General features: G+C 53.1%; 1 protein-coding gene across 5 annotated transcripts in view; it reads right to left on the bottom strand.

Annotated features, from left to right (window-relative positions):
• SPEG (striated muscle enriched protein kinase) overlaps positions 1 to 26,842 on the bottom strand; it is a 54,803-nt gene that overhangs the window by 5,423 nt on the left and 22,538 nt on the right. For 3 of the 5 annotated variants that reach the window (XM_080932998.1, XM_080932994.1, XM_080932995.1), the window contains 26 exons: positions 24,235 to 24,410; positions 24,030 to 24,118; positions 23,118 to 23,293; positions 20,420 to 20,680; positions 19,116 to 19,274; positions 18,812 to 19,001; positions 18,481 to 18,704; positions 15,800 to 15,919; positions 15,519 to 15,623; positions 15,150 to 15,356; positions 14,742 to 14,865; positions 14,478 to 14,653; positions 11,792 to 11,904; positions 11,166 to 11,334; positions 10,918 to 11,014; positions 10,593 to 10,793; positions 9,175 to 9,232; positions 8,564 to 8,641; positions 8,299 to 8,477; positions 7,886 to 7,912; positions 7,234 to 7,386; positions 6,624 to 6,666; positions 5,546 to 5,614; positions 3,421 to 5,401; positions 2,995 to 3,126; positions 163 to 279 (listed from right to left, as the gene is read on the bottom strand). In XM_080932998.1, the coding sequence (XP_080789124.1) occupies positions 163 to 279; positions 2,995 to 3,126; positions 3,421 to 5,401; positions 5,546 to 5,614; positions 6,624 to 6,666; positions 7,234 to 7,386; positions 7,886 to 7,912; positions 8,299 to 8,477; positions 8,564 to 8,641; positions 9,175 to 9,232; positions 10,593 to 10,793; positions 10,918 to 11,014; positions 11,166 to 11,334; positions 11,792 to 11,904; positions 14,478 to 14,653; positions 14,742 to 14,865; positions 15,150 to 15,356; positions 15,519 to 15,623; positions 15,800 to 15,919; positions 18,481 to 18,704; positions 18,812 to 19,001; positions 19,116 to 19,274; positions 20,420 to 20,680; positions 23,118 to 23,293; positions 24,030 to 24,118; positions 24,235 to 24,410 (5,424 nt within the window). Of the gene's footprint in view, positions 1 to 162; positions 280 to 2,994; positions 3,127 to 3,420; positions 5,402 to 5,545; positions 5,615 to 6,623; positions 6,667 to 7,233; positions 7,387 to 7,885; positions 7,913 to 8,298; positions 8,478 to 8,563; positions 8,642 to 9,174; positions 9,233 to 10,592; positions 10,794 to 10,917; positions 11,015 to 11,165; positions 11,335 to 11,791; positions 11,905 to 14,477; positions 14,654 to 14,741; positions 14,866 to 15,149; positions 15,357 to 15,518; positions 15,624 to 15,799; positions 15,920 to 18,480; positions 18,705 to 18,811; positions 19,002 to 19,115; positions 19,275 to 20,419; positions 20,681 to 21,070; positions 21,779 to 23,117; positions 23,294 to 24,029; positions 24,119 to 24,234; positions 24,411 to 25,192; positions 25,302 to 26,842 lie in introns of those variants that run through there. The other 2 variants (XM_080932996.1, XM_080932997.1) reach the window with 2 other exon arrangements.

Below are 26,842 nucleotides of genomic sequence, written 5' to 3'. Positions count from 1 at the left end.
CTGGGGACAAGAAGGCGTAGACGGAATAGCTGAGTAAATCCAGATTTCCCTCGCTTGCCCTTTATTTCCTTCTGCCTCCCTGGGGCCCAGCCTCTCCCATGCCCTTTACTCGGAGCTGCGTGTCACTGCCTCCTCTCTCTATGGAAGGTACAAACTATTTACCTTTCATCCAGGAGATTCGGGGTGCTGGGCAGGCTGCCGGTAGGCAGAGCAGGGTGGCTGCTTCCCCCTCCAACAGCACCTGGTCCTTGAGTTTGATGTGGAAGACTGGGGGGAAATCTGAAGGAAAAGAGAGACAGCTCAGGACCCTGGCTGTTTGCTGCTGAGGGAGAGACAGATGTCTGTGAGCGTGGTAGGACAGAGCCAGTAGGGAACACAGTAGGCTTTCTCCTCTCTGCCAAATGTAGGGGAGTGTGCCTTTAAGGATTTTCTTGTGGAAGGGCATCACCTTCTCCAGGCCCTCAGCATATGCAGAACCATCTTCTCCCTGACTGAAGATGCTTACCTCACGTTTGTAAATCACTTAGAGCTGAGACCAGCACTAAATAAGTGTTCTATGCGCATTTGTTAAAATAAAAACAAACACAATTTGAAAAAAAAATGATAACAGTTCTGACGCTGCAATTTAGACTCCCTCTGGGCCACTGCAGGGCAAGTGAGAAGGGAGAAGTAGTGGCCTGAGCTGCCAGGGGCTGTGTGCAGCTTCTGTAATCAGAAGCTTGGGGCCAGCGTGGTGACAGCTCAGCAAGTAAAGGCACCTGCCACCAAGCCTCATGACCTGAGTTCCGTTCAACAAATCCACATGATGGAAGGAAAACATAAACTCCTGAAAGCTGTTCTCTGCCTTCCACACACATGGCATGCCATTCACACATATGTAAATGTTTAAAAATAAATAAAAAGAAGACTGCAGTCCACACTGAGATGACACACACTTTCAATTCCAGCACTTAGCTGGAGGATCTCTGAGTTTGAGGCCAGCCTGTATTACACAGTGAGTTCCAGGACAGCCAGGGCTACACAAAGAAACCCTGTCTCAAAATAAATAAATAAATAAATAAATAAAGACCGTGCAGTCTCAAGAGAGCTGAAGCCAGCTCCCCTTATGGGCAGCCCATGGAAGTGTGTCTCTCTGTCTATCTCCTTGGGGTATAGGGGAGGCTCCTGACATTCCTGCAAACTCCTTCAGGCCACTAAAAAAACGAGCAAGAGAGAAGAATAGAGACTACATGACTCTAAGCAAGTTGCAGGCCCCTTTGGAAGCTGCATTTCTAATCTGTGAATTGAGAGACTGAGACCGATCAGGCCTGGGTAGGGAGGGTCTGCTGTAAAAAATGAAAGGAGAAAGGAAACAGTCTTGACGTGTTTGGCATGAAGGAAGCGCCCCCAAACATTAGCTTTTCTTGAGGTTGTTACTATGATCTCTTTATACTCCCAGCAGAGAAGGCAGGAGCTGAACCTGGAAAAAGGGATTGTTTGAGCAAAGCAGAAAAGCTGCCTGGACCCTGGCTGGTGACCTTGTCCAAGGCAAGGGGCCTGAGTTCTGTGCCAGTTCTTCAGGGCTGGAGCTCCTCAGAAATTAGGCACGGTTATTTGAATTTGTGGTTCCTGGATTGTTCCTTAAGGAAAAGAAAAATTCAATCTGGTTTAGGCCACAAGAGGTGGGGCACGATATCTTCACCTGGGGAGAGAAAGCTAACCCCCCCCCCCCAGCCAGTGTTTGAAGAACCAGGAGGGAGTTGGAATTCAGTGGAAGTACATGAACTATATGTCTCTTCTCCCTGTACCCTATTGTTCCCCAAGGAGGGGACTCAGTCTTATCCAATGTACTTGCTGCCCCCAGTTCTAGTGGGGGTACTGGGGAGGGAACAAAGCAGGCTAGCATAAGAGGTAAAAGACAACCTACTGTCATCAGCCCAGGACCAGCCCCAGTTGATAAAGTGGGCCTGGGAGGGGCTCCTTCATTCAGGGGAGGGGGAGGAGAATGGGGTCTAAAGGCACTACTCAGCGAGGAATCAGCTACACAGAAAAAAATGGAGGCCCCAGGTGGGAATCAATCCTGCGTTTCTCTGCTGATGCTCTTTCCATATCCACCCACCTCTTCCAGTCAGCCTGTCCCCCACTTCTTCCTACCAGCCATTCGGGCCCACAGCCCTGACCAGGGCTTGGAAACAGTCCTCTCAAGCCCAACAGAGGTAAAAGCGAGTTTGCATCCAGTCTACCCAAAACGGAGCCAGGACAGAGTAGATGGCTTCTAAAGATCATGTACACACACCCTGGCTTGGTGGCTTCCTCCTGAACAACCTGCTGGCCTAGAAACCTGGCGGCCTTCAGTAATGCTTCTTTTCCAGGTAGGAGGACATCAGCTGGAATACCTCCTTCCCTGCAGCCCCAGGACATTTGAACAAGAGATAGACAGTGGGATACTGCAGGCAAGAGTGCCTGATGACCATTTGTGGGTGACGAGGTGTGGGTGTGGGGGCAACCAGAAATTCAGAGTTGTGTAGAGTGAGGGTGTAGTCCAAGCTGGAATGTGAGTTGTGTCTTTGAATGCACATGGTCTGAGACTCTGGGTGCACAGAAGCAGGATTTTGAGCAGCTTTAAAACTACACCCAGATGCAGAAACCTTCCAAGAGACACAAGGCCAGCCAAACAAAGGCCTCGGCAGAGTGGCCTAGAGACACTTTCAGACTCTGGCTGCTCCCCTTATTAGACCTGAGATTCGGACAAGCCACTCAGCATCGCTTCACTAAGCTCTTTCCCCAACGGTAAAATAGGATGCTGAGGATCATCCTTCTAAAGAATGCTGTGGTGTTAAACAAGACAGCGTTTGTGACATGCTTAATAGGACACTTGCCTTCGCTAATTAATGGCAGCTGCTACTGCAATTATCGTTGTTGTTTTTCCTAACTCGAGGTCTCTTCCAGGGCTGCCCAAAGTCCTCATGGTGGTCCGTTTTCACCCATCCCTGAGAGCAACCTAAGGCTTCTCACCTGACTCACTGGGCACATACTGGTGACCCAAGTCCTCTTGGACACTGGCGGAGAGGTTTGGCTGCGATAAGCCCTTGTCCTTGCGCAGCCTGGAAAGGCCCCACCGTCGCCGGCTTCGGCTTTCCCCTGGAGCTGTACACACCCAGACTCATGAGCTCTTGTGTAGCCATTACCACCACACAGCACCCACATTCCTGTAGCTCTCAAAGTAGAAAAACCAAACAACAACAACACACACACAAAACAACAACAAAAAACCCAAACCCAAACAAGCAAAAAGCCATTCCCCTCCTCTTCCTGGCCTCTGCCTTCCCACCATCCTCTCTATCCGCTCCTGCCCGGCCACAATTCCGACTTCTGGAGCCCCCTTCTTCCAGAGCTTTCTCTAGCACACCACCCCCCATTCCTTGCCTTGTCCCTCCTTACCTGAGGAGCCCGATGTGCCGCTGGCCTCTGAGCCGAGAGACTCAGCGGAAGGTGTGGTGGCACCAGCCTGAGTGGCCAGTTGATTGTGCGGAACACCGAGGCGTCGCAGGCTCTCCCCTTCGGAAGTAGCCCTGCGCAGCCGTCCAAACAGCGGCGTGCTACGGCCCGAGGCGCCCCCAGAGTCCTCGCTGCTGCCGCTGCGCTGCAAACGGCTGGACAGACGCTCCAGTGTGGAGCTAAGCCTCCTGCGCACCGCCAGGACCGGGGAACCCCGAGCTGAGCTGCCGCCCTCGGAGCTCTCCCCGTCTCCACTGCGGGACTCCCAGGCAGGGTGTCGCTGCCCCGGCGGTGTCCGCCGCAGCTTCTGCGACAGGGACAGAGAAAGGCGACGCACAAGGCTCGGCTCTCCGGCTACCCTGAGGTCCTGCACGGAGCGCGAGCGCTCCGGCCGTCGCACCAGCTCTAGCGGCGTTCCCGCCGGGCTGGGCCGGTATATGCCATCGTCCTCTGCCCCACGGAAGGGCCCGCGCTCCTCCGAGCGCGAGCGGCTTAGTAGCCTCAGGCCCCGCGACAGTGGCGATTCGCGGCTGCGCTTGAACTTAGCCTCGAACACAGCCTCTGATTCGAGGTTCTCGATGCTACCGCTGAGGCTGCTGCCTGGCCTGGGGGGCACCGTGGGGACTCGGGCTTTCTCGGCTAACACTGGAGGAGTCCTGGCCGAAGGCACGCGCTTCTCAGAGGCTCCAGGCGGCGGGGAAGCCACCCTGGCAAACACAGCCGCATGGGGCTTGGGCTCTGATGGAGGCACAGCGGGGTCCTGTGGGGACAAGGTGGGACTGGACAGTTGGAGCGACTGCATGATCTGGGCATAGGGGGTGAGAGGCTGTGCTGGCATTTGCAGAGCCAAAGGGGGTTGTGCTGGTTTGGCAGCTCGGACTGGTTCTGGTTTGGGTTCTGGTTTGGGCTCTGGGACCTTTTCTGGGACAGGCTGAGTTGCTGGGGGTTGGGGAGAGTCTCTGGATGTGGCAGCGGAAGGTTCCGGAGACTTGGTGATGGTGCGTTTGGAGACACTGGGCCTCACAGGACTTGGTGGCTGGGTCTCGCTAAGGGCAGATAAGGAGGGAGACTCCTGCAACCTGCGGGCCCCAAGTCTGGCTACGGGGATTTCAAGGGGTGCCCCTGCTCGGCGGTGTCGACCCCGGGGCTCTGCCTCACCCTGAGAGAAGCTGCTGCTCTTTTGCAGACCCCGGGACTCAGGAGGGGGCTGGTGGTGGGGTGCAGCCTCACTGGAGGCAGCCCGCGCCATCCTGGGATCCCGTGCACGGCCCCCCAGACTCTCCAGCAGGGGTCCCCTGAGGCCGCTGACCTTGCCATCCTCGGGGCCTCCCCTCTGCAGCCGCTGACGCAGGGCCTGCAGCCTCTGGGCATACTCGCCCTCACCCAGGCCTCCCCGAGTCAGGCGAGTGGCACCCGGGCTGGGGCTCCTGCGCTGGGGCAGCTCTACCGATGCTGCTTTGTGCAGGCTCCGGCCCGGCTCCCGCGACCCGACCCGGGGCAGGGCGCTCTCAGCAGAGCTGCCCCTACGGAGCTCTGGCCGCCTGGGGCTAGGCCCATCAGGGGACTCCTGGCCTGGAGAGAGGAGTGCCTCAGGGCTGGGGGCCTCCTGGTCCTTAGAGGGAGCCCTTCCCTGCTCTTGCCAGTCCATAGGGGTAGCAGCCCCAGCTTCCGGGGTCCCCAGAGCCTCATCTTCGGTGGGAATATCGGTGAGGGATACCCGAGAACCTGAGAACTCAGGTTGCAGGGGGCGGGGTACTGAGGGAAGTTCCTCCAACTCTTCCTCTTCTGAGTCTGACGAGGATGACAGTCCCCCGCTCGGGGGTTGTCTTCTAGGCATGGCAACCCACACCCGCTCCGGGGGAGCCCGCAGCAGTTCCGGAATGGGGCGCAGCACCAAGTGGCACTTGTAGCTGATTTGAGAACGCTGCAAACAAAGTTCTACAGTCAGACCAGAAAGGCCCAGAGGCTTAATGGGCCAGAATGGGGGGAAGGGTTTCACCAATGAAAAGAGATATCGTGGGAGGAAATTAGTGTGAAAAGGACAGAGGCAGGGCCAGGACAAACTCACCTGCCACCTCCTCCGTGACAGAAAGAGCTTCAGGTGATCTGTGCTAATCTCTGCACCCTTTGCTTCTGTCTGCAAACCCAAGAAAAAGGGCCTGAGGGACAGCACTCTGTCAACCCAGACCTTTGTGAGAGACAAAGTCCACTGTGGGGCTTGGAGCAAGGAGTACAGATTACTGAGGGTCTTGTCCTCATGAACTGTCCGTCAGGCAAGAGCTACACCTGAGACAGATTCTTTGACAACCGGAGGAGAGGCAGGGAAAAGGCAATGCCCAAGAGTGGTTTTCCCTGGTATATTGGGTATTCTGACAGTCCCTAGTTCACTTCTGTCTCTGTACCACCAGCATCCTAGACATTTGAAATCCTGGTGGTCCAGACTTATAGGCGCTGCCTGCAGCAGCCCACCCAGGCTCACTCTGATGCTACTTGTTCCTGATTCAAGGAAGGGAGCTCTTCAAGAGCTGCTAGCAGAAAGGCTTGTCTTCAGCTGACTCGGCAGTGTTCAATGACAAGTATTTTGTTTTGTAGGATGATGTGCTGTTATGCCCGGTGCCTTGAACATGCTAGGCAAGCAGTCTGTCACCGAGTTATACGGCACCATCCAATGGCAAGTGGATTTAGATGCCTTCTCTGAACTCATTTGCCGACCACCTCCTTACCAGTGCCTGCCACTGCGTCCCAGGATGTTGGGGCTCAAAAATGATAAGAACCACTCACATGAAATTCATAAATGAGTGAGTCAGGCCACGCAGTCACCGGTGTGTGGAACCAATCCAGGACAGAGATGGCCACACAAAAAGGAGGCAGTTAGGCCAGAACTGGTCTTGTGCACCAGTAAGAACCCTAAAGAGGATCCCCCTCCCCAAAGATAGGAAAAAGAGTCCAGGCCTATGCTTATAGTCTCTGCTACGCCAACTTGATCACTGACTTGGGCCTCAGTCCTTATCAACAAAATGGGAATAATAGTACAATCCTTTACAGATCTACTGTGAGGTTAATAGGTCACACCCATATAAAGAAAGTACATATCATAGTTAACATGCATAATACTCAGTAAGTGAAGCTGTTTGGACTAGACTCACTTTGAACCAAGGATGTTCCAGTGTCTCTTCTGCTGTAGGTCTCCTGTAAAGGAATAAGAAGTACTAATTTTCCATTCATTCTCTTGTGAATGGTTGAGAAAATGGGACCTCTTAACGATCAGGGATTTGATGCTATAGAGATGTCTCAGTGGTTAGGAGCAAACTATGCTCTTCCAAAGGACCGACTGGGTAGATTACAGCTGTCTGCAAATCCATCTCCCAAGGTTCTGATGTCTCCGGCCTCCACAGACACCATCACTCATGTGCAAACACACACTCATGTGCAAACACACATGCACACATAATTAAAAACGATAAAAAATTAGCTAGGCAGTGGTAACACATGCCTTTAATCCCAGTATTCCCAAGGCAGAGACAGGTGGATCTCTGTGAGTTTGAGGCCAGCCTGGTCTGTCTACAGAGTCAGTTCCAGGATAGCCAGGGCTACACAGAGAAACTGTCTTGAAAAAAAATCAATTCATCAATCAATAAAAACAAATCTTTGATTTAAAAAAAAAAAGCCAGGGGTTGCATACTTAAGGGCAGGGGTTTGGTGGGAGTAGGCAGGTAGTTTGAGGGGGGGTTTGCAGTTAAGGACTCTTGTACTCACAGTCGATCCTGCACCAGCACTTTGATGAGGAAGCCCCGGGCCTCCCTGCTCAGACTCAGGAACGTGGTCTCTTCAAACGCCACGTTGTAATTTCGGATATTCATGAGTGTTGTCCGGTCATTCTCCCCAACAAATGGGGAGATACCCGTCAAACTGCAGGGGCAGAGTGGGTTATGGTAAGAGGTAGGCAGGGCCTTGAGGTGAAGTACAATTCCTGTGGTAGAGGGCCAGGAATAGGTGGAGACCCAAGGTTGTGGGACACCAGAGGCTGGGCAAATCTGGACAGGAAGCCACAGTTTTCATAGGCTTGTCCTGCTCCCATTTGACGCCTTTGGATAGGCAAAGAGATCGTCCCTTGGGAGTTGATTGCCTGTGCTCTGGAGAATTTGTTCTATCCCTCCTCCAGTGTGGCTTTCCCATGAGGAGTTGTATTCCCCCTTTTAGTCTAGGCTCTGGGCTTTCTAGGATCAGGTCGTTCCCTGCCAAGATGATGCTAAACCTTCACTGGCCTTTGGATCCAGTGTGCCCACATCTCATGGAGCTGCAACATGCCAACCAGGGTAACCAGACTGGTGTTTGGTTGTGAAACCCCTTAAGTGTGGAAGAGAAGGGAGAGGGATATGGACCTTGCAAGTGTTAGGGGTGTCCTTACCAAAGGAAGGCAACGACGCCCACGGGCCTGTGGGAAACAAGAAATATATGTGAGAGGCCAGCTAGACTACTCAAGGCAGAAATGAGGAGCTTTCTCTACCACCATTTTGAAAAGGATGAATCCTCCCTGGGAAAACTGTGTAAGAGTTCCAGGGGTCATGGCAGGTTTGGCTGAGGAAGCTCAGAAGTCTGAAGACCAGTAAGCTTATACCAGGTCTCATGTGTGGAGGCCCAGCCCCAGGGAAGCTGGAAGCCAAGGCCCAGGAGGACTTGGTTAGTCCCGAATGATGAAAGGTGAGAATCACTTGGGCAGAAGGGAAACCTTCAGGTCACTGCTACCCACTGACTGTCAGAAGAGGAATCCCAGAAGCTCTTCCCAACCAGTAAGCAAGTCCCCAGCGTGGCCAGCATTACCAGATGTCAGTGACTCCAGACACAGGGCTCTGGTTGACAATCTCAGGCGCTACAAACTCTGGTGTGCCATACTGACAATACTGGGGCTCCCCCGGAGTGAGTTCCTGGGCGTTCCCGAAGTCACAGATGCGCACCTGCTCTTCACCCCCGGTGCCATCCCACACTAGCAGGTTCTCTGGCTATAACCAAGGCACAGGAGCTGATTAAGGAAGAACAGCCTACATGGTAGCCCCTCTTTCTGCATGCTTGTCACAACCCTCCTCACCTTGACATCCAGGTGCAGCACATGGCTCTGATGCAGATAGCATATTCCCTCTAGCACTTGCCGCATATAGGTCCGAGTCTGTGGAAAGAGGGAGGCCAGAGTCTGTGGAGGTGGGGGAACACTCTACTTGATCATCGCCAGAGATGTGGCAAGAGGTCAGGCCATGCCCAAGCAGTGGTCTTTAGACGGTTCATGAAAACTTTCGCCATACAGGATGAAGGATGCTAAGGCTCAGGATTACCATGTGCTGTTGCACAAGTTGTGCACAGTACACATACAGAGAATAGTGATTTCTATTATGCTAATAGGACCGTGCAGTATACAGCCATGCAGTGAGACCAAGGTGAGTCTTGGTGGTTTTCCCAGAATGTTTATGTTAGGGAAACTGGGAAGCAATGGAGTTAGAAATGAGTCTCCTGTGGTTCAGAGGACAGTACAAGTCTCGTCTTGTGGAGTAGGGAATTGTGCTGTCTGTGTAGCTAAGCTCTCCACCCCCAACCCTGGCTTCCTCGTGGGCACAAATGGCTTGTGAAACACCCACCCATCATTCTTGGAGTTCACACAGGTAAAAGATGGTACACAACCTTGCCCCTTCCACCCACTGCCCTCACCTCAGACTCACACACGGTGGGCTTCCTGGCCATGCGCTCTAGAAGTTCTTCTGTGCAGCTGTGCTATAGGTCAAGGAGTAAGGGTCAAGCACTAACTGCCCCACTCAACCCCAGAACCAAATCCAGCCCAAGCTCAGAGTTCCTAGGGCCCTCATTCCCCACAAAGCACATCGATGTGGTCAGACAGGTCAGATACTGTGTTTCCACTTTCCTGGCAGCGGTTACATAGATAAGGAGACCTGCTTGAACTTGAACTCTAAGGCAAATACCTTACCCATCTGAGCATAGATTTCCTCAAGGCATGAAATGAAGGTGACAGAACCTCTCCAGGCTTATGAAGCATTTTATAGGGCTCGAAGTATAGTAGAATCCTATTGACTACAGATGGAACCTCTTGACGATATTTGAGAGTAACCCAGAGGTCCTCATATTGAAATTATCTGCCATTTTGCTGAGGTCTGGACTTGAACAATGCAGACTGTGAGACTGTGAGGCTGGGGTGCAGGTCGGAGTCACTCTGCTCCAGGAGGATCAAGCCAAGCGCCAGCATGGCTAACTCAGTGTGTCTTTGTTGAGCCAAAGGTTTTTGTACAAGAGAAAGGCGTGGCTTTATGAAGAGAGTCCTGATGAGTAAAGCAAAGTCTGGGGTCTCATCTGGAGCAGGGTCCTGTCAGATGTGCAGATACAGTGCTACTCAACCTGTGATGGAAGACTGTGTTTGCCAGCTGCCAGACCTTACACTACACTAACCACTTTATGCCTCTTTCACCAGCCATAAAACAAGGATGAAGTTCTACCAGGAAGATACACATGAGGACTGGGTATGTACTAATTATAAAACCCATGCAGCATTTCCAGGCACACACTAAACGCTGTATAAACTTAAGGTTTTTTTTTTTTTTTTTTTTTTTGAGACAAGATTTTTTATGTAGCCTCTACCTGTGTAAACTAGGCTGGCCTTGAGCTCACAGAAATCCATTTGTCACTATCTCCTGACAACTGGTATTAAAGGCATACACTACCATTCCTGGTATAAACTTAAGTATTGAGGGGAGGGGCTTGCCTTTTTGTTTTTTAAGACAAAAGATCTAGAAATGGCTTTCACTCCAACTGTCAACATGCCCACCTTTTATTAAGGGTTTGGCATAGCTTGGACTGGGGCTGTGTAGACAAGAATGACCATAAGTTTCTGATCTACCTCCCTGTAATGGGGTCAGAGCATATGTGTCTCCACACACATTTTTATGCACTGTTGTAAACTGAACCCAGGGCTCTGAGCGTGCTAAGTGAGCTACATCCCCACCCCAGTTATGGCCCTACCTCAAAGTGGCCCTAGACTACTTTGCAAAGGGTAAAGCACGTTCCAAATTTGCCTTTACAAAGAACAGCCTTTTCATCCCTGTCTCGGCCCAGGATACAGCTCTGTGACTATGACAAGTCCCCTGCGCCTTTCAAAGGCTTCGTGGAAGTAGAGCACACAGTCATGCTGGAGTTGGGCCAGCAACCGGGCCTCGCGTCTTGCTGATGCTTTAGGCTTAGCCTGGCTAGGGATGAACTTGGCTGCAAACTCCAGGCCAGAGCTCCGCTCCACTACCCGCCGCAGGTAGGAGAAGGCACCCCTGGATGGCACAGGGAAGGTGACAAGAACTCCTGTTATTACAGTGTTGACCTTCCCTCCTTCCTGGCCCTCAGACCCAGCAGCCCCTCCTGGTCCTTGAAGCCAGCTCTTCCTCGTTCCCATACCTGCCGATCTCTTGGTGGATGTCATAGTAGTCACTAAGTCTTCTTCCTCGGTGTTCCTCGTCCTCTCCGACCCCCTCGACCTCCATGGCTGTCTGAGCTAGTGAGGAGACAAATATCCCCATGTCGGGAGGACAAGAAAGAGACAAGGGCAGAGAAGGGCAAAGTGGGACAGATTCAAAAGGCAAAAGACAGAATGCTGGTACAGGGCAGGATACTGCCTGTGTCTTCTCCCTAGAACACTAACCCACCTGAATGCACAGACAGCTCTGCCTTGCAGGAGACTTCACCGGCCAGATTCCGGGCTATACAAGTATAGACACCTCCATCCTGGCTTCCCGCACTGAGCACCACCAGGGAACACTCGTTCTCTTCATACACGAAGCTCACGTGATTGCTCTCGGCCAGCAGCCCCTCATCCTGCAGAGGTGGGTTGTCACTTGCGGTCTGGGTCTGGCTTTACTGACACCTGGGCCTAGCTATTCCTCCGCACCTGACAGCCTCTTTCATCTGGACCTGAAGGCCAAGAGCCTGCCTAGCAAGCCCCTCTTCCGTCTCTGCTTGGTTCCTCTGACCTGGGGACCAGAATCAGCTTCTCCATTTTCTCTTGGTGATAGCCCCTAACCCATGCCAGGTGATAGTGGCACACCTTTAATTCCAGCACTCACTCAGGAGGCAGAGGCAGGCAGATCTCTAAGTATGAGTCCAGCCTTGTCTACAGAGCAAGTTCCAAGTTCCAGGACAGCCAGGGCTACACAGAGAAACTCTGTCTTGGAAAAACCAGAAACCCAACCCAACCCAACCCAAGGAAGGCCTTCCAGGACTCCACAAACCCCTATCTCCCTGTAAGCTACCGCAGCCTGCATTACCCACTGACCTTGTACCACATGATGTCCGGCAGTGGTTTCCCCTCAACCACCACAGCAAAGCGAGCCGTTTCTCCGGGTGCCACCTCCACATCTTCCATGATCGACTCAAACCGAGGTGCCTCTGCAACAAGGATGGGAGAGGACCAGATGTCATCACTACAGAGGCCTGACTCTTCAAGTCCTGTCCTTATCAGCAACTGGACGGTGAGAATACCAGGCCCTGCCCCCAGCTTCCCTTTCGCCTGAGGATACCAGAGTTCCTGGCTCGGCCCTCCCTGTAAATCCTAACAAGGTGCTTTCCAAGGCTCTGAATCATGGTCACCGGTAGAGGTTGCTTTGTGCGACCCTCAGGAGTCATTTGATGGTTTTGAAATCAGGACATTTCCATACACAAAAGAAATCCGGATGTCCTATCTCTCTGGTCTGGCTAGTCAGCGCTTCCTTTCTGCAGTAACAATGAGGCAGGTGCAGTGTGGCTCAGGGCTGCCCCCTGTGCGTGACTGCTCTCCTCAACACCCCACCTGGTGGCCTCAGACTGCCTGTACTTGGCCCCTGCAGGAGGGAGCTGGGGCTGTGACCTAGCATTCAGCTCCTGAAGGGCATAGCCTCTACCGGGAGGCCTCTCTCTCTGATCTCTCTGATTGTTGTTTAAATTGTCTAGGAAGCCTTTTACTTCTAGAAGGTAAGTAGAACAAAAAAAAGAAAAAAGAAAAAAGGAAAAAAAAAGCACCGCCCAGATATTAACTGGACAGTCTAGGAGTGAACTCTCCGCTTACTTCTGCAAAGCACATGAAGCCACAGTATCCCCTTCCCCTGCAAAGCAGTTCTCAGGGTAGAGTTAAACACACTTTGTGGTGTGCCTTGTGAAGACTGTGAATCCCAGGCCCTGTGTTCTGAGTGCATCTCGAGGACCCCAGAGGAATGAAAGTAATCAAGCCCCAAAGGGGAAAATTTGAGCAGCTGGGTATAGATTACCACCACCATAGGGACCTGCCTAGCTTTATATAGACTACAGGAGAGGCTCTCATGGGGCTAAGGAAGAGGCTGTTTTGTGGCAGTCAAGAGAAGGGGCTGTTTTTCTACCTCCCCTCCACAGCAAAGCAGGGCATTGCAGAATGGGGCATCTGCTATAAGACCCTGGTCCTTTTTGGCTCTGGGTGGTTAAGATAGTCTTTCTCCATCAGTATCCATGTCAGGCTAGGGTGCAGGGCTCCTAGGCCTCTCCAAGCCCCCTGAAAGGGTGAACAAGTCTAGGAGATACGACAGTCAGGGGATAGAGTGGTGACTGAGTCAGAAACGTAAGGTAGGAGCTGGACAAAAGTAAAACTCCTAACATGGAAACCCCATCAATGCAGGGCCAGAAGGGCCCCAGCTCCCCCTCATCCCGCACCCCCCTCGTGGTGGCTGCTCCTTCCCTCTAGGAACTTGGTGACCTGTCTGCTGAGAGAGGAAGCAATTTGTCAAGATCAAAATGCTGGGGGTTTTAAGTGAGCTTCAATGATTTTTTTTTTTTTAAACAACAACTGAAAATGTCCATTTGCTCATGGATTGTCTATGCTAACTAAAATGTCACTTTGTTTGCTTTTGGCTGGAATTGTATCCACTCAGCAGGTAACAATATTCAGTTCGGGTAGTTCTGAAGTTTTAAGTGGAGGTTAGAGATGCTGGAGTGAACTAGCAATTCAAAACACAAACAGCGGCCACACAAGGCATGCTTTATCCCCCGGAAGGTCTGACTTTGGGAGGGGGGAGACTTTGGTTCTGGACCGCTGTGCTGTCAAAATGGCTGTGCTAAAGGGCAGCTGGGAGCTTTGGAGCGGGGCACAGGCGACAGGCTGTGCTTGAGGGCATTTGCTTCTTAATCAGCTTTTCCTTTCATGCTGTTTTTGCTGAGACAGTTTCCTTACTGGTTTTAGCACACAAATTAATAGTACTCAGAGCTTTGCAGTCTGGCATGGGGACTTGAACCTAGCTCTTGTACTTAGAGTCTGTGTTAGGCCAGGTTACTTAACACTTTGACTGTGTTTCTTCATCCGAAAAATGGGAATGACAGCCTGCCTCATCTCATAGGGTTGAGGCAGTGAGATATGTGAAGTACTTCACAGTGGTCCTGACACTATGAGACGCTAAATACTATATACAACATTGTACATAATGTGTATGTAGGGTGTGTGTGTGTGTGTATGTGTGTGTGTGTGTGTGTGTGTGTGTGTGTGTGAATGATAGGAATATCCAACCTAAGGCCTTATCTTTGCTGGACAAAGATTCCACAGTAAGTTACATTCCAGGCTTTCTTTCTCTCTTTTTTAAGTTTAAACCACGCTGGGCAGTGGTGGCACATGCCTTTAATCCCAGCATTTGGGAGGCAGAGGCAGGAAGGTCTCTGTGAGTTTGAGACCAGCCTGGTCTACAAAACGAGTTCCAGGACAGCCAAACATACACAGAGAAACCCTGTCTCAACTAGACCTCCTTCACTTATAGCCCAGGTTGCCTCAAACTCACAGTCATTCTGCCTCAGCCTTGAGTGCAGGGATAGAACACGTCGCCGTGCATGATCAATAAATATTACTATTATTTCCCCTATTATCACTAATACCGGCATTGTTACTAGAAGGACAGGCCTGAGCGGGAGGACATGGGATCGAATCTCCAGCATGCATCATGCCTCAAAGGGATGGAGAACTTGTCACTTACCTGCCAGCTCTAGCGTGACTGAGCAGGCCTTTGTGCCATGGCGGTTTCGGGCACTGCAAGTAAGGGGTCCCAGGTCTCGTCGGCTAACCCGGCAGATCCGAAGGCAATATTGGTCGTCATCTGGCTGACTCAGTTCATACACACCCGCTCGCGCCTCGAGGAGGGCTCCCCGGCAGCTAAGGAAGAGATGACGTGTGGCCTTACCAGGTGGGGTTGGGGCTGGATGATCCCAGGGAAGGGGCAACGGCGAGCAAAGACTCTTGCCTCCTCCAGACGACCTGGGCCTCCACATGGTTAAAAGTGACGGTGACACAGGCAGGCTGGCCCTCTACCACATACACGATGTCCTGCTTGTCCAGCACAGCAGGTGCCTCTTCCAAGGGTGGGCCTGGGGATGGGGAAGAGAACACAGGCTCTGTGCTGGGCTGGCACTGAGGTCATGGTACCCTTGGCACCATCATTCATTCCCCTGCCCCTCTCCCCCAGCCCTGTGTACTCCTCTAGAGCTCCAGTTTTACAGATTCAGAGAAATGGAACATGGCCAGGAAGCACTGACAGGATGGGGTCCAGCCAAGCAACACTGTCCACGCTACAGCTACCGATTCCAGACAGCCTCTGAGCCTTCACCGCCAACCCCACCCCCCACTCCCATCCACACAGCATCGGACTCACCGTGTTCTAACAGCTGTACAGGTTCCGACGGTGCCGAGGGCTTGCTGCTGCTCTTGCCGCTGGAGCTGAGGACCCGGAAGACGTGCTGGAGCCCCTTCTTCAGCCCTGTGGCTGCCCACTCCGGCTCCCGCAGGCCCGTGACGAGTGCCGTCCACTGGTCCGAGCCCAACACCTGGTGCTGGACGGTGTATGTCAGGGAATCCGGGTCTGGTGAAGAAACAGCAAAGATGTTCCTGATCCCACTTCTAGAGTACTACCCTCTCCGGTCCCCCATCGTATGCTCAAAAGCCTGGGCCTTTTCGTACCCCTGTCTGAGCCTTCTCTGTTCATGCTTCATCTCAGTCCTCTGACTGTATGACCCTCACCTACCAATAGCCATGTCCAGACTCCTGGGTGGGTTCCACGCTAGTGTGACCATCCTTCCGGTCACAGCCACTACTTGCGGAGCACCATCTGGAGGGCCGGGAACCACATCTGAAAAGCGGTGGGTGGGGGAGGTGGGAGGGTGCTTTAGAGCCTCACTGCTCCACAGGCACAGGGACAAAGCCCGCTGCTCCTCGGAGAAGGAGCTGGTGTACAGCACCGCTCCCCCAGCCTCGCCCTTAGTTGGTGCCAGTGGACAAAGCTACTAGAGAAGATGCTGGCCTCACCTGTGACATAGAGATGTGCGTAGCAGGCCGCTTTGCCCAGCTTGTTGGCGATGACACTCTTGTAGACACCAGCGTGCTGAGGCCCCACAGCTGGGAACACCAGACGATGTATATCCCTGTCTGTGGGGGAGGGATGGCGACACCATGGTTGAACAGGAGGAACTGCCCATGGCAGCTCAAGCTTGACCATACATATATGACCCACTGCAGAGAGAGGAAAGGGCAAGGCAGCCACCAAGAGGCATGTGCTCCCTGTAGCCAAAGCTAATACTTGCTCCTTCAGCATGTCAAACCTAGCCACTTGACACCTTCTTCTCACACAGGGTCTGTCTGCGTCTGTATGTTGGTATGTCTGTGACAGCTTCCTTGTTCCTGTGTACCTCCAAGGGGTTACAACTTCCAAGTCAACGTTCTGATCCAGATTTTTTAGTGGACCCCCTCCCAGTCTCTTCTCAGCCTAATAGCCATTGCTTGGCCCTCATCTCTAGTAAAGACCGAGGAAAGCCCACCAGAGATCAGCTAAACCAGAAACTCCAATATCCATCCCTCCATCTGGATGTGATTCCTTCCCGACTATCTGTCCATCAGGTTTCTGGCTCCACCTCAGAGTCTGCTCGACATACTCCTCCCTTTCAGAATGTTCTCAACTCTTACCTTCTTTAAGACACTGTTCAGGGGCATGACCATGATGAAGTCCACCCTGTCATGGCCCCACCCCCTCCTTCCAGTTCCCTGATACCCTCCCTGGGTCTCAAGCTCTCTTGAAGCTCATCGCTGGGTACCAGGTCCCAGTGACTTTAGAGATTTCTCCTCCCTTCCATGAGTGACAATTCCTGTCCAGCTCTGCTTGTTCCGCCTAGAACACAATGCTTTGCATGCAGTAAGTGCTAAATACACATCATATTATACATTATAATAAGAGCTGCCTGCTGTGTTCATCCGATGCCATGTACCTACACACCTTGCTCAACCCTAATCCTTTCAACAACTCTACAAAACGATCCTCATTTACCCAGGAGGTCAGGGCCATTAATTGACTTGTCCAAGGTTACACAGCCAGTAACTGATGAAGCAATGCTTTGAACTTGAGTTCCATTTCATTCCAAAGCTCCTTCCCTGCATCATTCTCCTCCATCAATAATAAGGATGCTGTGGTCTGGTGGGACGTGGAGAAGTGGTGGCCTGTGCAGTTCTCCTTCACGCCAGGGATGTCCCCAAACACCCCTGCCTTCCTTTAGTACTTATCTCGCTGGGAATGGGCATCCATTCATTTATCTCTGCCTACATTATTTAAAGGGGAAGAGACCAAAGGCTGCCAGTGACCCCAGGCACAGCGGAGGCACCTATTCCGATCCCAAGGCAGACGTTTAGCCAGGGTCTCCAATGGGGATACAGGAAGGTCTGTGACTAAGCAGTGAGAGCTTCAGCTGCTGCTGGCACTAGGAATGAGATGGGAGTGGGGTTGGGAGGGGGTAAGCGATTAAAACCAGTCTGGTTCTCCTTCCTTCATTCTCTCTCTCCATACTTTCTTTCCCTTCCCTTTCCTTCCCTTTCTTTAACAGGGTTTCATGTAACCCAGAGCAGCCCAGAAATCACTGTGTAGCCTAGAATCACCCGGTCCTTCTTTCTCTATCTCCCAGATGCTGGCATTACAGGGGCATGCCACCATGCCCAGCTTAAACAGGAGTAGAAATCACACCCAGGCCTCCAAGGATGCTAGGTAAGCATTTTACCAACTGAGCTACATCCCCAGTCAGGAGTCAAGAACAGCCCTTAAGAGGTGGGCTTGGGTCAGGAGGTCCTTACCTTTAGGGAAGTGTCTGTACCTCTCTAAGCCTCAGTTTACCCATCTGTAGACAGGCATACAAATACCTGCTTCATAGGTCTATGGCAAGGTAAGACTGTCCCTATCAGGTCTTCAGGATTTGGAGTGCACCACATAGAAAGCACCTACTAAGGGACTCGTAGGGCGGCTCTAGAAGAAAACCATCATGAATGGAGGCAGGAGGAACTCACATGAGATTTGTGTTGCTTCAACTATAGAACACAAGGGTTACCTTGGGAAAACAACCAGGCAAGAGGATGCCAACCCAAGTCCTGACTCCTTTCCTATTTCCTATTTGTCAGCGACCCTGGATCGACTTCCCTTCAGCAAGACTCTGCACATACCAGGCTTCTCGGGCTTGTGGGCAGCTCTGCCTTATCAACAGTGAGAAGAGTGATGATAAAAAGTGTAACAAGAGTTATCATTTGCTGACCTCTTGGTGTATCCACCAGGCCCTGCTTTGGGGTGATGGTGGTGGAGGCAGTGTGTGTGTGTGTCTGTGTTTGTGTGTGTGTGTGTGTGTGTGTGTGTGTGTATTGAGCTGATTTGATTCTCATCACAACACAGCTGAAAGTGAAAAAAGGCACTCTGCATTCTGTGACCTGCTTGCTGTGCCCATGTTGGTCAGCAGCAGGGTGTGCTGCCTGCCCAGTAAATACTAACACAGCCATTCAGGGGTGACTCAGCAGATGGCACTATGTGGACTCAAGAAGGGACAGACTGACCTCAGAGCCCTGAAGACTCTGTTCCCCCAGGCCCTTCCATCTGAACCCAGACTTCGAAGGGACCCTGAGGCAGTCCTAGGAGGAAGATTTAAAAAGCCAAGAGGTTGCCGGGTCTCTCCCTGGTCACATACACTGAGTCATGCGTCGGTCGTCACTGCTTTGAATGCGGTGGCCATTGTGGAACCAGCTGATGGTGGGATAGGGCAGGCCGGTCACTTGGCACTCCAGCATGGCTTCCTTAGCTAGTCCCACTTCCAGGTCTTGGAGTGGCCGCAGGAAGTCGGGAATAGACAGCCTCTCTAGATCTCCATGCTCCGGCTCCTCAGGGATAGATGGCATCTTCTCCAGCTTCGAGCTGTAAGAACCACATGGCTACCCAGACGAGCACAGCTATACCCTCCTGGCTCAGGGTAAGGGCCCCTCAGAGACACTGCAGGCAGACCCTGGGGTCCTCGGCAGTACCTGGGGCCAGAGGCGGCTGTCCGAGGCTCCTCTACGTACAGCTGGGCAGAGCAGTGAGCCTGGCCATGAGTGTTGGTGGCACTGACTTCGTAGAGTCCCTCGTCCTCACTGCCCACCCGGGCAATGTGCAGTGAGTGTAGACCCCCATCCTGTCTTAGCCGCAAGTTGTCACTCTCATTCACAGTGTGGCCTGGGGGTAGGAGGACATACATGGGAATCTACGAAGGCAGAGGGACCTGTCCTCTGGGCACACCCTATCACAACCATGACGTTTGCTCAGCATATTCGGAGTGGGGAACCATACCAAAATGGGTCCAGGTAATGGAGGGAGGCGGGGTACCGCTGATCTTGCAATCCAAGCGGGCAGCGCGGCCTTCTAGAACCTCCACATCTTCCAGCAACCGGGTGAACAGAGGAGCCAGCGATGGCCGGACCGTCAGCCGGGCACTGCAGGTCAGTTCATCTGGGAGGAAGTGGGCAGGACTGTGTCAAAGAAGGCCATGGAGGCCCAGACTCCTAATCTCTCAGGTCTAGTCCAGCCTTAGAGTTTGGGCTGAGACCTGTGAAGGCTCAGCATGAGGGCTGAGGCAGCAGCCAAGATCCCAAGACCAGGTCTTCTTAGGAGGCGGGGGGAGGGGGGTCAACAAGGATGGACAGCAGCGTGCCAAGGTAGGCTGGGGACATTATAGCACGGGGCCTGATTAAGCTCTTACCTTACCATGTTCATTCAAGATGAAACCTGACTCTGACAAGGTTCATGAAGATAAGCCCACTGCCCAGACTTTTCTCTGTGTCTGGTTCCTGACCACACTCTGTCTCACTCTGTGGGTCTCACACACCCAGAATAGATGCCTCTCGGTCCCACTCTGTACCCCCAACCCCAGAGGCAGGTGCCTCATCTCTGCTCTCCACAGAGAATAGGATCCGGCCATTGATTGTCACAGCAGTTGGCAGCCCGAGTTGCCAACCTTTGACTTGTATAAGGCTTTGTTCTCTGTAGAGGGCATCTCCATAACCCTGCCAATGCTCTCTGCCTGGTAGGTATTAGCACTGTCCCTTTCACAGATGGATACAATAAAGCTCACACAGGGGAGGTGACTTGTCCAGAGACACGTGTTTGTCAGCTTACAGGGCAAGAATAGAGATGGCCACGTTGGGTTTGTTGGCTATAGCTCAGTGGACTTGCTTTGTCTCTGGAATAGGGGACACAGGAGCATTTCTGTCTCAGGTATCATTCTAGGTCAGAGGTTCTCAACTTGGAGTCCAGAGGCCCTTTCACGGGGGTCACACATCAGAGAATCTGCATATCAGATATCTACAATTCTTAACAGTAGCAAGATTACAGTTATGAAGTAGTGATGAAGTAAGTTTATGGTTTTGGGGGGGGGTCACCACAATGTGAGGAACTGTGTTAAAGGGTCACAGCATTAGGAAGGATGATAGCCCCTCCTCTAATTGCTCATTGTTTAAAGGGCCAGTAGCCCATACTATCCCCTGGCCCTAGCAGTTAGAGTTCCATTTCCTGGACCATATTCTGTACCCAGCTCCTTCCTTCCCCTCCCCAGCTCTGGGGACCACAGAAGCCCTAGTACCTGAGTGAGTACTTACCTTTGGCTGTGCTCAGCTTACAGGTGTAGACACCACTGTCGTCCTCATGCACAGAGGTGAGCAGCAGCTTGCATTTGCGGCCATCAAAATGCATCTTGCATTTGAGCAGCGCAGGTTGCAGCAGGCGGCCACGGCACAGCCAGTCCACCTCGACGTCAGCTGGACCTGCCACCAGGCACTCAAACAGCGCCATCTCCCCGGCCCCCACGTCCACGTCCTGCAGGGGGGCCAGCACGGCCAGGGACCGGCTTTCAGGGTGTGCTGAGGGGAAGGTAGCCACAGGGGGCACAGACAGAGCAGAGACACACAGGGCAAGGAAGACACACGCATACGCACACACAGAGAGACAGACAGATACAGAGAGAGAGATGCATTTGGTTCCTCTGGAGACTGGGAAAGCCCATCCGCCCCAGGCAAGACAGCAAGGAGCCCCTAGACCTGGCTTTGAGATGGGAACCCATGTTGGAGCCCTGGGAGGGAGAAGTGACGGTAGGTGAATCGGAATTGAGGGAGGGAATCCAAAACGATAGTGGTAACGGCGATGGCGGCGGCGGAGGCAAAGAAAACACAGCACACTAGCTGGGTACAAACTGGACTTTATTTGAGCTACGAAATAGTGTTTCCAAACCTCCACCCCCACTCTGACCCTGCTCCAATGCTCAGTCTGGCTACCTCTCTCATTCCCAGACAGAGCATGTCGGATGTGTCTGTGAAGAAGGGTACCCCACTTGGTCCTAAGCTTGCCAGCAGCCAGGGCTTAATCCCAGACCTCTAACTTTTGGTCTCTTGTGGAATAAAAAAAAATGTTGTGCCATTTAAAACCCATTTCCAAAATGATCAGTGCCCTGCCCCTTCCCAGAGCCTCCTATCCACTGTACCCGTCCCTCTGGGCCCCTGCATCTCATGGATACTGTGTTCTGTCATCTCATTCTGTCTTACCCCACTCCAGCTCAAAGGCTTTCTTCCCTGACTATCACAGACACACAGACAGACAAACAGATAGACAGACAGTGGCCTGTAGCAGCATAGCACATGCACTCGCTGGATGCTCCCTACAGGGAGACCGGGGGAGCTTGGCACCCCTCATGGCCGTCCCTTCCCAACACTCAGTCCTTCTGGGGGCCTCCTGGTCTGCACAGCCACATATTCACTTGGGGAGGGAGGATCCACAGGGTTATCCCAGGGTGCTGTATGGGCTAGGGAGGGAAGGGGAGCATGGGCTATGTCCGGGCCGGCGAGCCGGCTGGGTCTGTGGGCAGGAGGCAGTGAAACACAGCGAGGTCCGAGAGGTGCCTGAGACAGGGGCGCAGCTCGGAGGGCAGCGGGGGCAGCGCAGGTGGCCCCCCTGAGCTCACTCGCCTGTGTACAGACAAAAACCTCAGTCAGCAAGCGGCAGGTTAGTGCGGCACATGTGCACACACACACCACACACACACACACACACACAGGCAGGCACGCACACACACATGCACGCAGTACATGCACACACACCACAGACCTCACTAGGACCCCTCTGGATATGATGCTGCCTCTACAGTGGTCACTTTTGACTCCCCATAGACCAGCACTGAGATGAAAGGGCCAGTGGCTGGCCTAGTCCCTGGGGTTCCCCAGGCAGAGACTCCGAGCAACAAAGGGGAGAAGTATCCATAGCCATTGGGAGCATCCCAAAGCCTATGTAATGTTGGAAGCAACCCCAAAGAGAGAGAAGCACCAAGACACAGGTTAACACAGAGAAGCAAGGCAGAACCCAACCCCAGAGAAGGAGGAGGGCAGAGGCTCAAGAATTTAGAGCTCAAAGAGGTGGCAACCATAGCAACAAGAGGAATAGGGGACAGTGAGGCAGGCGAAGCCTGGCAGAGGAACCAGGACTGTAGGTTTGGGCTCTAACGGGAGCTTAGCAGTGCCTTGGAAAGCCCCTAGACCTGGCCTTTGCCAAGCATGAAGGAATAGTGCCCAGTGAGGGGCAGGGAAGGACAATGGTATGATAAAGGGCCAAGGAGATGTTCTTAGCCCTATGACATCTCATGGAAGGGAAGGACAAACAGATGGCCAGCCTCTGAAGGGGTGACCCAGCACCCTCCAATGGGCAGCTTAGATAGGTCCTGTTATTCCTGCTGCCCAAGAGCCCTGCCATACGTCCCTAACTCTCTATCCTTTAGGGTTCTGTAAGCCCTGGCACCCCTGATGTCCCTCCAACTCCACAATGATGATAACATAAGGGTCTCTTCGAACGGGTCCAGCCACCAGCCACTCCCCACTACTACCCCAACCACAACAGTTTCTGAACAACAATCAAATGCATAGGGGGAGTGGGGGAGGGGGCGGGGCACAAAAGGAGGGTAAGAGAGTCGGTGAAGAACCAGCAGCACAGAGCAGGTGGTAAAGGTTTAAGGGCGTGGAAAGAGGGTGGCTGGCTGCAGGACGCAGGGCTTCCAGCTACTGCCAGGAGAAGTCATGATGGGACGTGGGGAAAGCAAGTTGGGGAACCAGCTGAGTATGGAATTATTTTCTGTGTGATCTTGGGCAAGTCACTTCCTTTCTCTGGGCTTCAATTTAGCCAACTACCATCTAAGGAGGGGGTCGGGGACCTCCATGGTCCTCTCAGTGTCTCAGCCTATAACTGAGGTTGTATGTGAGCTGTCTGTAGGGTCAGGATGGAGAAAGGTGGGGATTTCATGAGTATATGGCCTCTCACCTCGGACCTCCAAGCGGGCCTCACACTGCCGAGCGCCATATTCGTTGACCGCCTTGCAAGTGTAGAATCCAGCATCTCCCCGCTCAGCAGCCAGGATCCTCAACCGGCAGAGCCCGCCCTCGGCCTCCTCTGCAAAGCGCCGCTGGTCTGGGCGCACAGGCTGTCGATTTCTCAGCCTGTCAAAGAGACAAAGCCAGAACCTAAAGCTCTTGCCGGCATTTACAGCTACAGGGGGTGGTAGGCTGCAGAACCACCGCATCCCTTCCCAGCTGGCTTCCTAAATCTATATGGCTGATCGATGCGCCCCAGGGATCCAAAGCCAGGTTTACTGACTCTACTTGGTTCTCTCCCATCTCAGAACCTGGTTCACCTCTCAATAGTTCTTAAAATGTCCTTGTATCTTACTGCCACTTATTTGTAGCAGAAGCATAGATTCCCATTCCCTAAAAGGGAATGAAGAACAGTCTTTTAAAAATTAAAATTACACTGGAGACCACATAATCAATTAAAAATGAAACCCAGAACCCAAACCAGTGTAGAGGCAGGGGGGTGGTGGGGGAAATGATATGCTGGGGAATGGTCCAGCTTAGAAACAGTGTGTGTGGAGACTGTGTCTACCACAGGCTAGGTACAGAATGGCTTGGCTTAAAAAAAAAATCACCCTGTACCAGCCAACGGTGTAAGGACAATCAACCTACAGGGCAAGAGGTGTCAGTCAAAGCTGGCAGACATGAAACCACTCATGGCTCCAGCAGGTCCCCAACAGAGGAAGCCCTGGACAGGGAGGTAGATGAGACAGGTTCCTAAGGGAAGGTCTCTAAAGTTTGCTCCGTTCTACCAAAGCTGGCTTAGCCTGGGAAATGGAGGAGCAGGAGGAAGGGGTGTCACTGGTGGGTGGTAAAGGTCACTTACCAGGAGACCACAGGCTTGGGCTCCCCCTGCACACGGATGCTCATAATAACATCTTGACCTTCTCTTACTGATTGATCCATGAGGGAGACCTGAAGGAGAAGCCCAAGGTGTGAGGAGTGACAGAGCACAGCACCAGCTGCTGAGAGCTGGGTGACTGTGGCTGTCTCTGGGTGACAAGGGTTAACGGGGCAAGGTTCTGTCTGACCTTGAAGGTTGGGGGTGCCTTGGAAGAAGAGTCAGAGGAATCTCGATCCTGGCTGGGACTGAGCTTCATGGTAGGGGTTCGGGGCCAGGTCTCCCCAGGCTCTGGGAACTCCTCTGGGGGGCTCAGGTACTCCTCATCAGAGGTGATAGGGCTGCTGAAAGGGGATGCGGACCCGCCTGGAAGAGAGATAAGGGACATCAAGGGAAAAGGATGAAGAAAGCCAGCCAAGATTGTTGCAGGTGAGATAGCTCCAGCTCTGGCTTCATCTCCTGATGACCATGAGCATTTCCTCTCCCTGAGTCCAATTCCTCCGCTGTCAAGGCCTGCCAGCTCTGACCCTGATGATATTTCTACAGAGAATAGCCTGGAGCAAACAGTTTGGCCAGCAGAAGGGCCACTAATGGCTTTAGGGGCAATCCTGAATTCTACTCGAGCAGTTGATTTATGTTACTAGCATAAAGCTCCAAAGGAGGTAGTAGAAACCCTGGGACCCCACAACAGCAGAACAAAGCACTGGTTTCTTAGGTGAGCTGGGCCTGGCACAGAAGAGCAGCACACACCTCAGACAAGCCCCATCCTGACCTCTGTCCCGGGCCAATGAGGTGGCAGCGTCCAGGCAGCCCTTCCCCCTCTCTCTTCTTAGCTTCCCCAGGGGCACCTGTTAGCCCCACCCCCACAGCATGAACCCCAGATTCTCAGGAAATGGGAAAGCAGAGTTATCATCCATAGAAAAGATTGGTTCAGCCTAGGAAAAGAGGAGGGGGACACCTGAGTCTGCTTTGGGGGAGGGGTGTCCCCAGGGCCCTGAAGCTCTCCCCTACAACTGGCCAGGGGCCCAGCTTCGCTGAGCTGGCGCTTATCCGACTGCCAAATACAGACATGAATCTGCCACAGCCCCCTGGCCCCTCCTCTTGATTCCCCAGCCCCAAGCCCCCAGCATTGCTGCACCCCAACTCACCCTGAGACTTTGCACACGGACCCCGGCCTGCACCTTCCTTAAGTCTCTGCCCTGGCACCAGGCCCTCTTGCCCACTACCCACTGGCCTTAGCTCCCCAGGGAACAGGCGATCAGCCTGCCCAGCCCCACTCACTCGCTGACCCAGCAGAGGCCCCGCACTGAGCCAGCCCTGGGGGAGGGGAAATGAGCCTTGGAGGGGGGAAGGAGGAGGCGGGGTGGGTGGCTAGCAAGAGGCTGGGCAGCAGGCAGGCGCTGGCTGGGAAGGTGGTGCCTGCTGAGACCACGGGGAGCAGCCCCTGGAGTGGTGGAATAGGAACGGGGGAGGGGCGGAGCCCAGACCAGCTGAATTTAGCTGTGGCTCATTCCAAGCAGCCCTAGGCATCTGCCTTTCCTCTCCTTACAGCTTGGGACACTGACAAGAGCTGAGCCCATCAGTAGGGCCTGGACTCCAAGTGTGGGGACCCCAGTTCTCAGAGGGAAATAGGAATAGGGTGGCACTGCACTGCAGCATTTAATATCCTTGCCTAAGCCATAAGTGTTAATGATACACCACAGGAAGCGCCATGCTTTGCCCAAACCAACAAGACTCCTGACCTGGGAATGCATAACCAGCCAGTCTTAAACCCTAGAACAAACCACAACCAGCTTTGTCAGACACAGAGAACCAAAGAACTGCGGAGCTTTGGCCCTCCTTCCCAGATTGGTCCCCTGTCGACCTAAGGAAACTTAGTACATGGCTGCAGCCTCCCAGATCCTGCACTAAGCAAGTCCAGGAGAGCAGGTACTTCAGGACGCAGACCTGCTCCCAGCTCAACCATGGGTTCTACTGGATCCCCGCTGGCAAACTGCCCTTCATCCATCAGCCCATCAGGGCCCCAAACTAGGAAAGTGTGGGCCACCCCTCACCAATGCTCAGATCTCACTAGCATCCATTTGCACCCAGTGGGTGGGGAAGGGGCTTGGAAAGAACAGAGGCAGAGGTGTTGAGCTGAGGTCACAAGTCCCTCTCCCTCCTCTATCCCCTCACTCCACCCAGGGCCACATTCCCAAGCTATGACCTGTGTTCCCCAGCACTGCCAGTGATAAAGAGGTGTGGGGGCCAAGAGGACAGCCCACTTTCAGGCTGGCTGTCTCAAGGTTGGGGAGGAGAGAGAAATCAGAATGGCATTTGTGGTTAGAGGCGTGGCCACCAGCTGATACTGAGGTCATAGGCACAACCCTTGGAGGGGGGGGACTCCTTTCCCTCTACAGAGTTTAGATTCCTGGCTCCAGGGTCACCTCCAGGCTGGGCAGTGCTGAGGCAGCTCGCAGGCTAAGGAAAGGAGGGCGGGGCAAAGACTTAATTCTGATTGCCAAAGGTCTGCGCGAGCTTCAGAGACCCCTGGTGGCCAGTAGGGAAATAGCACCTAGGTGCTAGCCAGCCAATGGGCAGCAAGTCTAGGTCAAGTCACTTGGCCAGATTGCTTGCCAGACTGCAGGCTCAGGCTCCAGAGTACGGATGAGAGTTCTCTGAGAAAAAGAAGTGGTCTCTGTTCCTCCATAACCCCAAAGTACGTCACCAAGCTGTAGAATCCCAGGTTCTGCTGGCCTCGTGGGCAACTTTGTGGCCATTTCTGTAACATTCCAAGCCTGATCCATTGTACAAACCCA

The sequence above is a fragment of the Micromys minutus genome (genome assembly GCF_963924665.1).
Source record: "Micromys minutus genome assembly, chromosome: 19".
In the NCBI taxonomy this organism is placed as follows: domain Eukaryota; kingdom Metazoa; phylum Chordata; class Mammalia; order Rodentia; family Muridae; genus Micromys; species Micromys minutus.
The sequence above is the reverse complement of the archived record's forward strand: the minus strand, read 5'-3'. Positions and strand labels throughout refer to the sequence as shown.